The sequence below is a fragment of the Balaenoptera ricei genome, chromosome 2 (assembly GCF_028023285.1).
Source record: "Balaenoptera ricei isolate mBalRic1 chromosome 2, mBalRic1.hap2, whole genome shotgun sequence".
NCBI lineage: Eukaryota > Metazoa > Chordata > Mammalia > Artiodactyla > Balaenopteridae > Balaenoptera > Balaenoptera ricei.
This window is the reverse complement of record NC_082640.1, coordinates 49,705,199-49,720,869: the sequence shown is the minus strand read 5'-3', so window position 1 is coordinate 49,720,869 and position 15,671 is coordinate 49,705,199. Positions and strand designations below refer to the sequence as shown.

The following is a 15,671-nucleotide window of genomic DNA, read 5'->3' as shown; positions in this document are numbered from 1 at the left end:
TTTAAAACTGAAACCCTCACACCTCTTCCTCGTCCTCACTTCCTCCTGGTGAAGACACCTGCGTCCTTCTTCTCAAGCTTGGGAGCTGGCTGCTGTCCTGCCTTCCCTCTCTCTTCTGCCTTAGGACCAGTTTGATACCCAGGTGGTCTTTTCTGCCCCCCGAGTATCTCCCTCCCTGCCAGCATGACTGCTTCACTCAGCCCCTCCTCACTTCTTGGCTGGATGACCACAGGCTCCCATTGCCCTCCCTGTCTCCAGCCTCACCCGCACCCGAATCCAGTGTGATCCTTCTCAAATAACCTTTTTCTTTTTTTTCTTGTTAATTTCAAAAGGGACTAATTCTTCCCACCTGGGCATAACCCAACTGTTCTCTTTCTAAACCACCACTCTGATCATGTCTCGCATTGATTGGACTCCTCCAGAGACTGACAAAGCCAGTACCTCAACCTGGTCCCCAGAGACCCCAGCACCAGAGCCCAGTCTGGCTCAGGCCCATTCTTGGAACTCTGCCTAGCCCTTCCAGACAGCTTGCTATGGTCTGAATGTTTGTGTCACCCACCAAATTTATATGTTGAAATCCTAAGCCCACGTGATGGGGTTGGGATGTGGGGCCTTTGGGAGGTGCTTAGGTCATGAGGGTGGAGTCCCCTCGAATAAGGACACCGTGAGAAGTCAGCTGTCTGCAACCCAGAAGGGCTCTCATCAGAACCTGACCATTGCTGGCACCCTGATCTTAGACTTCCAGCATCCAGAAACGTGAGAAGTAAATTTGTGTTGTTATAAGCCACCCAGACTATGGTATTTTGTCACAGCATCATGAATGGATGAAGACACAGCCCTTGAGTAGGTGCCTGATGCTGCTCACGTCTTGGGCGCTGGTCATGGTCTGTTTGGTCCTGGCCTGGTGGCCTGTCTCGCTTCTGCTGGGCAGTGTCTTCTGCCCTAGATCCCTGGTGCCAAGTACAGTGCCTGAACTTGTCAGTGTTTGCTGAATAAATGGCAGCCCTCCTCCCCGTCTTGATGCACAAAACGAGGTCCACTCTGTTCAGGTCTTCCCGTGCCGGCCTCTCCTTTCTCATCGGTGTCTTGGCTTGTCGCCTCCTCGTCTCTCCTCTCATCTTTGTCTTCCCTACTCTGTCGGCCTTCATGGAGTCTGGGCCCAGCTCTGTCCCCTTGTCTCTTTGTCCATTCTTCACCTGGAGTATAGAGGTTAGAGCAGGGGCTCTGGAGTCAGTGAGAGCCGGTTCACATCCAGTCCCAACACTGCTGTTTACAGGCACTTGATCTTGAGTTTCTTAACCCTTCTGAGCCTCACCTGAAAAAAAGTCAGCCAGACGCTTGGTGGATGCTTGGACATGTGGTTCTGGTGAATATTATTACTTTAAAACAGTAATCGGGTCATGTCCCTCTCCTCTGAAGCATGGTGGCCGCTGGTGGTCTGCAGGGTACGGCCCCCAACCCCTCCCTGGCCAGAGGTGCTTTGCATCCCAGGCGCTGTCTCCTCCTCCAAGCTGTAAGTGTCTTAAGCCAGAGTCTAAATTTAATTCCTCCAGTGGATTTATCATGTGCTCTGTACATAATAGCTGCTCAGCATGTGGGTTGGATGAGCACCGTGTGCTTCAGAATTGTGACCTCTGCAGGGTCCTGAGCCACTTTGCTGCCTCCTGCATCCTTGGTGCTGGGCAGATGAGGAGGGACGGCAAGCACGGCCACACGAGCCACTGTCCCCCGCTGGGCGTGGGTCCTTGCTGTGCTCCTCCTTGCTGAGCTGGACGGTGGCCTCTAAGTCCTTCTCAGGACAGCTCCCCGCTGCCACAGCCCACCCATCCAAGGTGACGGGTGACAATCAGCTCTTCCTGAACCTGTACTTTGGAAAAATCACACTAACTTTTTTTTTTTTAATTAATTAATTAATTTATTTATTTATGGCTGTGTGGGGTCTTCGTTTCTGTGCGAGGGCTTTCTCTAGTTGCGGCGAGCAGGGGGCCACTCTTCATGGCGGTGCGTGGGCCTTTCACTATCGCGGCCTCTCCCGTTGCAGAGCACAAGTCCCAGACGCGCAGGCTCAGTAGTTGTGGCTCACGGGCCCAGTTGCTCCGTGGCATGTGGGAATCTTCCCAGACCAGGGCTCGAACCCGTGTCCCCTGCATTGCCAGGCGGATTCTCAACCACTGCACCACCAGGGAAGCCCCACACTAACTTTTAAAAAATGTTTGTTGTATTGATTGATTTAAAAATATTTAAATAAAAAAGGACTTAGCTCCATTAAGAAATCTTAGGCAAGATGAAAGGTTTAAAAATCTTGTTGGGAGGTTCTGGGCAGGTGAAAGTGTGTGCCTTGATCAGGCGTGATGCGTCCCCACAGCCCTGGAAGGAGGAAGTGAGGAACATGATGGTTGGCTTAATGCACCCTGATGGAAAAGGACCAGTCGTGAGCAAACGTGGTGAGTAGGAATGTGTCCCCACTCACGTTGGGAGGTAGCAGATAGGGTGGCAGCAATCAAGCTGGGGAAGAAAGACAGACATTTCCCTGCAAACCGGAGCAGAAGGTTTGGAGAGGGAGCTCCCGGGAAGAAACCCAGTGTTAGCAAGCAGCTTCCATTGTGTCACTGACAAAAGCCAGCAAATAACAAAGGGCTTTTCATACTTTTTTAGAATCCCAGAGCGACACTTGAAGCAGGTGGAGGAAGCTTTTGGAAAAGCTCCCCTTTGGGCAAAGCAGTTTGGTGAAATGAGCTCTTTCACCAAATCTGCATAACAGCCAGGTGAGAGGATGTCATGGGCTCCATGTGACAGGTGGGGGACTCGAGGTGGGGGAAGGGTGAAGGTCACGCTTTGAAGAAGCTGGAATCTAAACCCCACCTGGCTCTGAAGTCTGTGTTCTCCCTATACCAGGTCCATAGGGACGTATCCAAAATGCCTTATATTGTCTTGCTCTCCACCAGCACTGGTTTATGTTTGTTGAGATGGCTGTGAAGAGTGAAAGGTCTGTGTTGAGATTTATTTTTATGTGTGTGGATGTCCGGTTGTTTCAGCACCATTTGTTGGAAAGACTATCTTTGTTCCATTGTGTTGCCTTTGCTTCTCTGTCAAAGTTGACCAAATAGAAGTTGACTACATTTACGTGGGTCTATTTCTGGGCTCTACATTCTGTTCCATTGATCTGTCTGTTCTTCCACTGATACCACACTGTCTGGGTTACTGTAGCTTTATAGTAAGTCTTGAAGTTGGGTAGTGTCAGTCCTCCAAGTTTGTTCTCCTTCAGTGTTGTCTTTTGCCTCTCTATGTAAACTTTAGAATCATTTTGGTGAAATCCACAAAATAACTTCTTGGGATTTTGATTGGGATTGCATTGAACCTATAGGTCAAGTTGGGAAGAACTGGCATCTTGATAATATCGAGGCTTCCTATTCGAGAACATAGAATATCTCTTTATTTAGTTTTTATTTGATTTTGTTAATCAGTTTTGTAATTTTCCTTGTATAGCTCTTACATATATTTTTGTTAGATTGTATAAATCTAAGTATTTCATTTTGTATAAGCCTAAGTATCTCATTTATGAGGGGTGCTAATGTAAATAGTATTGTTTTTAATTTCAAATTCTACTTGTTCATTGCTGGCATACAGGGAAGTGGTGGGCTTTTGCATATTAGCTGTGTATCCTGCAACCTTGCTATAATCGATGTTTGCAGCTCTGCCTCTCCCTTGTTTAAGCCTTGCCCAGCTACCCCCAATGCTTGGGGTGCCCTGAGTGTGGCCTTGGACTTGTAGGGCTCTGTGCCTCTGCTCATGGGTTACTCTGCCCTCGCATGTCATCTCTGCCTGTTTTGAAGCCTTACACAGTGATCCAGAGCCCGAGCTGGCAAATTCCCCAGGGATGCTTTCCCAAACCCCTCAGCAGAACTGACCCCCTCCTCTGGGTCCTCTGGACTCTGGCTCCGAGCGCGATTCCTGCACCTATCATGTCCTGCCCTATATCACATCAGCTTGTTTAGCTCTCTCTTCTCTGCAGGCTACCAACTCCCAGGGGCAAGGATGGAGACTTACTCATCAGCCTCTGGGGACCTGGGACAGGACCATTCGTGCATTCGGGAACTCAGCCCCAGGTAGTTGAATTCAGTTCATCCTGCTGAGCCTTGATGAAGCCAGGCCACTGGGAGTTAGCCTTAGGGACCTCACTGTCTTAACTTGTTTGGAAAACCTTGGGGTGTCATAGAATAAAATCCATTACTGGCATCTTCTTTGTGGTTACATGTCACTCAGGGGGAGAGGGGAATTAAGTCAGTGAAGCAAGGCTGGCCTGTGACCCACAATGCCCCGTCGACTGCTGTCATCACTGCTCAGCCTTTTGCAGGGGTCCAGTCTCCCAGGTCCTAGATGGTGGAGAGCCAGAGGGTACTGATCAGGATTGTGTTTTTCTTTTAAAAGTATGGATGTGTGGTTTCCACTTTCATTTTATTTTATTTTATTTTTTTATTTATTTAGGCTGTCTTAGTTGCAGCACATGGGATCTTCATTGTGGCATGTGGGATCTTTCGTTGTGGAGCGCGGGCTTCTCTCTAGTTGTGGCGTGCGGGATTTTCTCTCTCTCGTTGTGGCACGTGGGCTCCAGGGCGCGTGGGCTCTGTAGTTTGTGGCACGCAGGCTCTCCAGTTGAGGCATACGAGCACCGTAGTTGTGGTGCGTGGGCTTAGTTGCCCTGCTGCATGTGGGAATCTTAGTTCCCCGACCAGGGATCGAAGCTGCGTCCCCTGCATTGGAAGGCGGATTCTTTACCACTGGACCACCAGGGAAGGCCCCAGTTTCCACTTTCTAACTCTTGGAACCTGCTGGCTCCAGGGTCTCAGAAGCGATGCCCCAAGGCTGGCTCTTCAGTGCCTGCCTGTCCCCCAGGTCCATCTTTTGTCCTTGCTGAGCTGGAAACAGCCTCTCTCTGAGGACTCTGGCCCCATTCCTCTTGCCTGTTTCCTCTTGACTAGGTAGCAGGCTTTTCTGATCAAAAGCTGCTATTCTTTGGAAGGCTGACTCTTTTTCAAGAGTTGTTTTTGAGGACAATTCATTTTAAGCCTATTACATTTGATCAGACTTCACCTTCATTGTTATGTACACTTAACAGCTTAAGATTAGTTTTGAAAAAAATTCAGTCTATTTTGTGACAACTTGTGTGGCTAATTAATGCTCTGCAGTACACCGTGAAACTTGCAAGGCACCACACAAACACCAAATCATAACACATTTCCTGTTTGAAACTGTCTTAGTAAATTGAACATCTGTATTGCAGTAATACACTGTATTAGTAAATTGAACATCTTTTATTGATTCACCTTGTTAAGCAGGGAAATAATCCTTATGGTTTTATAAGCCTCTTGCAAGTTCTAGTAGATGCCATTTGGAACATGAATTTAGTTGAATAAGTGAAGGCAGATGTCAGGCATTTAATTGGCACTTCTCTCTCAGTCGGCTGTATCAATTTTGGAACTATTGTTGGAGAAGACAAAATTCACCAATGATATGAAACTGACAGTGAATTAGATGCTGTTGGTCTTTGGAGAGGAGGGAGGGACTGTGCAGAGTTAGTGCTTGACAATAGCTAATGTCATCACCTGGTCTTCACAGGGTCCTCTACGAAAGTTCCTCAAAGAGCAGAGAGGAATAGGGAAGAAGGTGGTGGCAGCTTAACTTGATTGCCCCACAAAATTTGTTTTAAAGTCTTGAGCCTTATATTAAATGTTCAAGGGACTTTTGTTTTCTACTCTGTGTTATTTTCCTTCAACTCTTCAGCCAAAAAGATTTGACTGGGAAGATGTATCTTTTTATCTGTGGCTTTTGGACCCCTTGGGCTCAGATACCTGGCTTGAGAAACAGGTATAAAAATGGCAATTAAAGGGGTATAAAAAGATAGTGGAGGAGAACTAAACTATGGTACCTTCAGACAATGGAATATTTTAGCACCAAATACAGTGCTGAAAAGAATTTTGAGCTATCAAGCCATGAAAAGACATAGAGTAACCTTAAATGCATCTCACTAAGGGAAAGAAACTAATCTGATGACTCCAATTAGATGACATTCTGGAAAAGGCAAAACTATGGAGACAGAAAAAAGATCAGTGGTTGCCAGGGGTAAGGGGTGGTGAGGAGGGATGAACAGGCAGAGCACAGAGAATTTTTAGGGCAGTGAAGATACTCTGTATGATATCATAGTGATGGATACATGTGATGATACATTTGTTCAAACCCATAGAGTGAACCCTAATGTAAACTAGAACTTTGGGTGATATGATGTATCAGTGTAGGTCCATCAGTTGTAACAAATGTACCACTCTGGTGGGGGATGATGATAGTGGGGGATGTGTGTGGGGCAGGGGGAATACGGGAAATCTCTGTGCTTTCCTCTCAATTTTGCCATGAACCTAAAACTTCTCTTGAAAACAGTCTTAAAAAAACAAAAAAAGACACCAGAAAATAACCAAAGTGACTTTAGTGTTTTAAAATGTAATTTTTTTTTTTTTAAATATTTTATTTTTGGCTGTGTTGGGTCTTCGTTTCTGTGCGAGGGCTTTCTCTAGTTGCGGCAAGTGGGGGCCACTCTTCATCGTGGTGCCCGGGCCCCTCACTCTCGTGGCCTCTCTTGTTGCGGAGCACAAGCTCCAGACGCGCAGGCTCAGTAGTTGTGGCTCACGGGCCCAGTTGCTCCGCGGCACGTGGGATCTTCCCAGACCAGGGCTCGAACCCGTGTCCCCTGCATTGGCAGGCAGATTCTCAACCACTGCGCCACCAGGGAAGCCCCTAAAATGTAATTTTTAAGCAAGGAAAGGAGAGACAAGAGGCAGAGGCCATGATTGCATTTGCCTTTGGGGTGGCCCCTCAGGAGGGATAGATTGGCAGGGGAGACTAGGGGGACAGGGGACCAGGTGGAGTGCTCACAGTCACCTGTGGAGATGGACCAGTGGCATTCAGGGTTGGGGAGGGAGTGGATCCTGTCCTGGGGCAGCAGGTGGAATGATGGGACCTGGCAACTGCAGCATGAGCAGGGGAGAACTGACGCATTAATTAGCAGGTGCTGAGGGCATCCTACCTGCCTGGCCCTGTGCTGGGTGTTTCACACCTGATCCTCATTGGAATTTGTTAGCCACCTTGGGTGATCAGTTTGGGCAGCTCCGATGAGGAATCTGGGGCTTGGTGAGGTTGAGAGTGTTCCAGGATCACCTCTACTAAGCAGCAGGACCCATGTCTAAACTCAGAGTGGGTGGAATCAACAGGCCTCAGTGACTGTCTAGACAAGGGTGGGGCATGAGTGGGGTAGGAGAGATGTGTCTACCCTTCCTCTCTTGCAGGTCCCAGCCCCAGAGTCTTCTTATCCAAAGACCCCCACCACCACCCCTGCATGATTTGCCCCGTCAACAGCTGACCCATCTCTGGCCTCTTGGAAAGAGCACTGAACTTGGAGTCCAGTGGCCGAGGGCTGGACCCGACCTCAGCCCTCCTAGCTGTTTGCCTTCCCCTCTCAGAATGTTAGTGTCCTCAGAAAAATGCAGATGACAATTTCATTGTGAGAATGAAAGAAAAGCATGTAAAAGAAGCCAGCGCCAAACCCAGCACCGAGGGTGATAAGAAGATGGTTTGTTCCATGCCCTTAGATAATGTTGGGTTTGACTAAATTTGCGGAGTTCCAAGTTGTGTCACATAGTTGGACTTTGAAAAAAAATATAATTCTCACCCATTGAATTTGTCAATATTGGTGTGTAGCCTCTTGCGCTCAATAGCACTGGGGTACATCCTGTGTTGGGGTCAACAACAGGCCATCTCTGCAGACACCTGTGAAGTCCTTTCAGGTGACAGTGGTCACTCTGTCCTGGTCAGTGCTCTCAGATAACTCAGCTCTAGAAACATCGCCTGCTTTTGCCACACATAAACTTTCCTTTGCACCTTCACAGTGGCTGTATGTTGCTAAAATTGCCCCTTTGGTGGCCAGTTGGCCATGTGTACAACATTGTTTTCTCTTGGCTTCCTCTTTAGTTGTGGCTGTTTACGTGAAGGAGTCCTGGTGGACCACTGAAGATGTACTAAGAACCTCTGATCCTGCAAGAGAAGGTCTGATGAAGGTGAGGTATTGCAAATTTAAGTGGACATTGCAAAACAGGTTTTAAAGGTCAGTGTACTTATTATCATGTTAATAATTTAAAGCAGTCTACCCCTGTGGATTCATTTTCTAGGACTGCTGTAACAAAGTGTCAACAAACTGGGTGGTTTAAGCAACAGAAGTGTATCATTTCCCAGTCCCAGAGGCTAGAAGTCCAAAATCAAGGTGTTGGCAGGGTTGGTTTCTTCCGAGGGCCGTGAGGGAGAATCTGTTCCAGGCCTCTCTCCTAACTTATGGTGGCCTCAGCTTTCCTTGGCTTATCAATGGCATTCTCCCTGTGTCTTCCCATCCTCTTCCCTCTGTGTCTGTCTGTCTTTGTCCAAATTCCCCTTTTCCATGTGGACAGCAGTCATGTTGGATTAGGGCCCACCCGAATGACCTCATCTTGACGTGATCATCTGCAAAGACTCTATTTCCAAATAAATCACATTCATAGGTACTGGGGGTTAGGACTTTAACATCTTTTTGGGGGACACAGTTCAATCTATAACACCCCGCCAGCAAGGAAAATAGTAGTAAATGGCTATATGCAACAGATACCTGGCTATTGGTAAATCTCTCTTACCTTCCTGAGTGGCCTCTCACATCTTAATTTTGAAACTTTAATCCACATCATTCTCTCTAGGGTGTAGGGAAGTTCTGTTTATTGCATTCCAGTAATGTTTATTGGTACTTATTATGAGGTAGATATTATGTTAGATGCTAGCCTGTGTATTACCCGGACTTTTTACAGGGATTATCTGACTTCAGAATCTTTAAGGTATTTGTTTTGCAGACAAAGAAATTGAAGCTGAGCCACACAGCTTGTAAGTGATTTAACTGGACACAAATGCTAGTCTCTCTGACAGCAGGCCTGGTGGTCTTTGAAGCACTGTGGCTTTATAGAGACCTAGGATGACAAGGGTGAGGGTTCCTTGTGGCTAAGGATGTTCAATATCTTTTCATGTACTTATTGGCCATTCGTATGGCCTTTTGGGGAAAATATCTATTAAAATCCTTGGCCCACTTTTTAAAAAAATTTATTTATTTTATTTATTTTTGGCTGTTTTGGGTCTTTGTTGCTGCACGCGGGCTTTCTCTAGTTGCGGCGAGCTTACTCTTTGTTGCAGTGTGAGGGCTTCTCATTGCAGGGCACGGGCTCTAGGCATGTGGGCTTCAGTAGTTGTGGCACATGGGCTCTAGAGTGCAGGCTCAGTAGTTGTGGCGCACAGGCTTAGTTGCTCCATGACATGTGGGATCTTCCCGGACCGGGGCTTGAACCCATGTCCCCTGCATTGGCAGGCGGATTCTTAACCACTGTGCCACCAGGGAAGCCCCTTTGGCCCACTTTTTAATTGAATTGACTTTTTTCTGTTGAGTTGTAAGAGTTTTTCTATATTCTAGATGCAAGTTCTTATTGCATATACGATTAACAAATATTTCTCCCCAATCTATGGGTTGTCTTTTTCAAGTCTGTTTTCCCCCCAGCTTTGTTGAGATATAATTGACATATAACACTTTGTAAGTTTAAGGTGCACAATGCATTGATTTGATACACTGCAAAATGATTACCACCAGTGTTAGTTAACACCTGCATCACATCACATAATTGCCATTTCTTTTTTGTGGTGAGAACATTTAAGACCTACTCTCTTAGCAACTTTCAAGTATGTAATACAGTATCATTAGCTACAATCACTATGCCGTATATTAGATCCCCAGAACTTGTTCATCTTATAACTGGAAGTTTGAACCTTCTGACCATCTTTCCCTCTCCCCCACCGCCAGGCTCCTGGCAACGACCACTCTAGTCTCTGTGGCTATGAGTTTGGCTCTTTTATGTTACACGTATGAGATCACGCAGTGTTTGTCTTTCCCCTTATTTCACTCAGCATAATACCCTCAACTTCCATCCATGTTGTCACAAATTGCAGGATGTTTTCAGGTCTGGTTTTAATTGAGTTGATAGACATTATTATTATTATTAATTTTATTTTATTTTATGCTGCATTGGGTCTTCATTGCTGCACGTGGGCTTTCTCTAGTTGCGGCGAGCAGGGGCTACTCTTCATTGCAGTGCGAGGGCTTCTCATTGTGGTGGCTTCTCCTGTTGCAGAGCACGGGCTCCAGGCATGCAGGCTGCAGTAGTTGTGGCTCGCAGGCTCTAGAGCACAGACTCAGTAGTTGTGGCGCATAAGCTTAGTTGCTCCGCGGCATGTGGGATCTTCCCAGACCAGGGCTCGAACCTGTGTCCCCTGCATTGGCAGGCGGATTCTTAACCACTGCACTACCAGGGAAGCCCGATAGATATTATTTTGAAAAGGGTTTTCTTCCAGTAAGTTAACGACGGCTGGAGATTCAGCAAATGGGTGCTGCCTGGCACACACACACACATCCGCCTGTGTGTGTCATTGTATGTGGATGAAGCAGGTGGTATGAGCGGTTGGGTGTTCCAAATCCCAGGAAGAGTTTGATTTGCTTTTTAAATATATATATATTTTTTAGAACAAGAGGGGTCACTTCCCTCGTGTATCAATTCTTCTAAATTTAGGTGAGGAAAACCCTCACATTTTCTGAAAATGTGGCTTATGTTGTGAACAGAGAGATACTTGGATGTTAATTCCACTTAATGAACCAGGATGTAAAGCTCTATCTGCCCCAGCTGTATGTAGGGATAGTTTCCCTCTCCATTTACAGAACTTGGTGTCTTGACTTTTTTTTTCTTTTAATTACATTCTGTTTCTTAGCCAGCTCTTCTTTACAAATTACCAAACCAAACCAAACCAAACAAAAAACCAACTTTCTTAGTGTTCTTTCTGTTAACATAATTAGTGGTCCTAATTGAGGGATTAGAACTGGTTCTTAGTTTTGTGTTTTCAGAAACGTTTCTAAGTCAGAATCACATGTCACACAGTTTTTTCCCCCTGTAATGAAATTGGACAAATTAAGTGCATTTTCTTTTTCTCCTTTTTTCTCCTGCCAGTTTTTGATTGGATATTTCCCTTCTGCCAGATGCAATCTGTTTTTCTCTTCTGGCTTTCCTCTGAACTTTTTGGTTTTATAAGTTGAAAAATATAGCCTCCCACATTACACCCCTTGGGTTTTGTGATGAACTAGTTATTCTTAAAGTCTGAACTTGATTTGGCTGCTACTGTCTGAGATACAAAATTGAGGTGGCTTCTCAGAGTTAAGCTGGTGTGGCTTTTGCAAATCTTTTTCTCATCTAAGATTTGGCTCCAGATGAAGGTGAAATATTTTGCATTCTGGGCCAATTAATAAGTTTATTGGCACTAAACACTTTGTGCCATTTGCTAGAGGGCTGCAAGCTGACTTATTTTTATTATTGGAGCATTTGAAAAACATACAAGTGTCTGAGAGACCACTTAGGCAGTCTTCTCCCTTGATTAGTGGAGGAAACTGAAACTGAAAGGCGTTGTGAGTTGCTGAAGGTCTCCCAGCAAATCTAGGCCAAGAAGCCATGACCACAATGATGATGGTGATGATAATAAACATTTAAGGGTCCAGTATTAAATACAAAACCAAACATTCATATTTATATCAAACTTCCCTTTCCCAAACCTCTAATGGATGAAAATGCATAAGGGAGCCACTGGCTGGGCTGCAGCAGGTGCCCTGGCCTGGGACTCAGAAGTCCTGGTCTGGTGTTGCAAACCTGCCTGCCTTTGATAGAGCCCTTGTCCAGCTGTCTTAAGTCTCTTTGGAACAAGGCAGGGAAATCAGTATATGTAATTGCTTAGCCTCTTTGAGCTTCAATTTCCTCACCTATAAACCAGGACCTCTCTGGCGGGTGGTAAGAATCGAATGGTAGCAGGTGGGTGGCAGTCTCAGCCCAGGTAATACTCTTGCTGATTTCATGGTGCTGCATAGGAAGGGGCGACAAACACCCACACCCTTAGGCTGTCACACAGCAATGTTGTTGAAGTAAAAGCTAATAAAACAATACCGTCACTTTGTCACTAGCTGATAGGTTTCATCTCAAGTGCCACATTTTAGCGGTTGCTTGTAGTTGTCCGGGAGACTGCATTTAGGAGGATCCTGAGACCATATCCAGGCTCAGCCACATAGGGTGGGGATTGATTAGTTATGTCTGCTGTGGGTGCAGGAGTGGGAGGCCTTCATTTATGCCACACCTGTGCCATCTGTGGGCTATACAAATGCAGAGAATATGAACAGGCAGGAGCAGGAAATCATTTTGACTTGTTAATGGTCAAGCTCTTTTGTGGGCCTGACCTTGACCACAATACAGTTTCCTCAATTGTCATGACATTGCAATGGGTGAGAGACAGTTCCATTTTGTAGCCTTAGGATGGGCTAGGCCTTGAGTCCCAGTAACTCTCTGGGGTTGGGACTCTAGTATGTGCTCAAAATCTGTCACAAGCCATTGAAAATCAGTTGCTCTTGGTGTAGCAACTGGACACCAATAATAATACCCAATTATTTATTCTCCTTCTGAGGGTCAGAATTCTGGGGCTGTTGTTAAAAATGGCAGACTGGGTTTATCTCTGGACACATCCAGGGTTTCTGCTGAAATGGCTTGCCTCTATGTAACCTCCTGTCTCACTGGCATGTGACTGATTGTTCTCTGTCTCTTCACATTCCATGTCTGTGGTCCTGGAGACCGAGGAGGCCCCTCTGGCCATGCTTCTCACTCCTGGAGGCCAGTGCATGTGAAAGGTCAGGGGTGGGAAAACCTCCGTGAGAAACTATGATCCGCATTTTGGATCTTGAGCATGAGAAGAACTGTATGGTGGGGGAGCCCACACCTGGCCCCGGCGTGTGGGTTGATTCCAAGCATAGAATTTATTGTGTCTGATTTTCCCCTCTTGTCTCACTTAGATGTTCTTTTTGTTTTTCCTTCAAAGGTTCAGTCATTTGGGGAAAGGATTGTGCTTTTCATTCTAAACGTCGTTATTTTTGGAAGACTGGAGAGGAATTTGGATGATGATGACATGTTTTTTTTACCTCACTCTGTGAAGGAGGAGGCTAAAATTCTGTGGAGAGACGGAGCAGCTGTTGGATTTTACACAACCAAAAGGAAAGGTAAGGGCCATGCGGCCGTGTGGGGTCACTGCCACTTCAGGCTCCGGGGGGAGGCTTCTGGGTGTCTGCCTGCCTTGGAGGACTCCCTGAGCCCAAATGTTACTTGGAGAGAATCTTCTGGCACTAGAAGTATCACTAATTCAGCTGTCATGTAAATAAGCCGAAGGTATGGATTTCATTTTCACCACATTGCTCGTTTTACTGGCAAACAGAATGAAAATTCATCATGGTCCTTGGATTCCCAGGCACTGCCATGTCCCCTGTAAAATACTTGTTGCTGTTAATGGTTGTAAAATGACTTTGCAAGCACAATGCTTTTCGTTTCTTTTCTTTAATGTTACCAATTAGCTGTTAGGAAAAATGCCATTGCTAATAGCTGACATGTGGTGCAAAGGCACACTGGATGCCAAGATTTATAGACATTACCTCAGAAGAGAGGGAGGTCGGCCGCGATAACGAGGTTAGGGTAAAATCCTGGGACTTATTTTTAGGGGCTGTGATGAGCAGGGAGTGTGGAGCTTGTACTATTTTGTCTAAGAGATCAGTCTCTTCTTTAACGTTGCTTTCTTTAATAGCTTCTTTGATTTTGAAAGGCTGTCAACATCTCTGACCCAACTGGTCCAAGCCCCATCATTTAATTCTTACAAAGTTCTGAATTTTAGCAAAAATAAAATTTCCAGGTACACCACCATAGTTATGCTGTTGTCTGAGTTGAGTGTTTTTCTCTGGGGATAAAAAGGCTATGATTATGGTTTTGAGCTGTGTTCACATTGTGTATGTGTTCCACCTGTCCAGGATGGAGTAAACCTGCGTTTCAATTTTTCCCTCGGTGTGGTGTGAGATGACCAGTTTCCCACGCAAGCAAGTCATGTAATTAATTATTCATCAAGGTCAGTCATAGAGGCTGAAGCGCCTGTGTCTTTCAGCTCCTTGGGTCATGAAAGCCCTTTGTCTTTTGTTTTGATGTACTGTTTCACTTTTTGGGGTGGCTGTATTCTTTAGTCATTATTTAGATAGACCAAGGATCTGGAGAATACTTGAAATGGAAGTATTTTTGTAATTCTTCTTTCTTGGGAGACTCATTTGTTGTCATTTTCTACCAAATGGCTTGTCTTAAATCTGTAGCTAAATCATCTGTGCTGTAGATGTCCTACTAATAGAAACAAAAACTGTTAACAGATTCCAACCTGATGTGTGAGAACCACAGCTAAGGGCAGAAAGAGCTTGACCTTGGTCTCGCCCACTGCTGCTGTCGCTCCTGGTTGCAGTGATACCCCAGACTTTGTTCTGTGAGAATTAAGCAGAGGCTGGATGTGGCTGCCTCATTCTTCCCAAGGCAGACCCAGAACCTTGGAGTGGAAGGAGGATATTATGGTGTTGAGTTGAGGCAGATCAGTCTAGGTGCTTGGATTTCTGCCTCCTCTTCCTTTCTGACGAATTCCACGAATTTGATGGAAAGTTCTCTGAAGCTGCTTACTAGGTATTGTTGTTTTCATCCATGAACTGATTTTTTTAAGTGGCAATTGACTGTTAGTTACTCAACAATTGAGTTAGTTTAAAAAGTATCAAATGAGGGACTTCCCTTGTGGCGCAATGGTTAAGAATCCTCCTGCCAATGAAGGGACATGGGTTCGATCCCTGGTCTGGGAAGATCCCACATGCTGTGGAGGAACTAAGCCTGTGCGCCACAACTACAGAGCCCGCGTGCCACAACTGCTGAAGCCCTCGTGCCTAGAGCCCATGCTCTGCAACAAAGAGAAGCCACTGCAATGAGAAGCCCTTGCACCACAACGAAGAGTAGCCCCCGCTCGCCGCAACTAGAGAAAGCCTGCACACAGCAATGAGGACCCAACACAGCCATAAATAAATAAATAAATAAATAAATATATTAAAAAAGTATCAAATGAGTAGAAAGTTAAATAAATAAAATATATTTTTCAAGTATACATTGCCAATTAAAAACATTTTTTTACTGCCTGTTTCTGGATTAGCTTATTTTTGGAGAGACAGAATAAAAGCATTTCCATGGAATAATTATATAGACATTGCCACCAGCAATGTTTGAGAGTTCCAATCACTCTACATCCTTGCCGGTACTTGGTGTTGTATTTTTAATTTTAGTCGTTCTGCAAGATGGGAAGTGGTATCTAATTTTGGTTTTAATTTGCATTTTACTAATGATATTGATCATGTTTTCATGTGCTTTTGTTATGGTCCTATATCTTCTTTGGTAAGTGTCTGTTCAAATATTTTTGCCTATTTTTATTGGGTTATTTGTTGTCTTATTATTGAGCTTTGAGCATTCTTTATGTGTTTTAGATATTGGTTCTTAATCAGATATATTTTGAAAACATTTTCATTTTGGTTTAATAATTTTTTCAAAGAGCAGAAGTGTTAAATTTTAGTGAAGTCTAATTTATCATTTACCAATTTTCATTATAATTCAGTTCAAAATATTTTCCAATTTACTTTGTGATTTCTATGGTTTCTT

At 45.1% G+C, this 15,671-nt stretch overlaps 1 protein-coding gene across 1 annotated transcript in view; it reads left to right on the top strand.

The window, feature by feature from the left end:
• Window positions 1–15,671, top strand: part of LOC132360344 (protein FAM169B-like) — an 83,445-nt gene that overhangs the window by 35,577 nt on the left and 32,197 nt on the right. Inside the window, 2 exon segments of the mRNA XM_059915404.1 lie at window positions 8,017–8,102; window positions 13,003–13,180. Coding sequence (XP_059771387.1) covers window positions 8,017–8,102; window positions 13,003–13,180 — 264 coding nt within the window.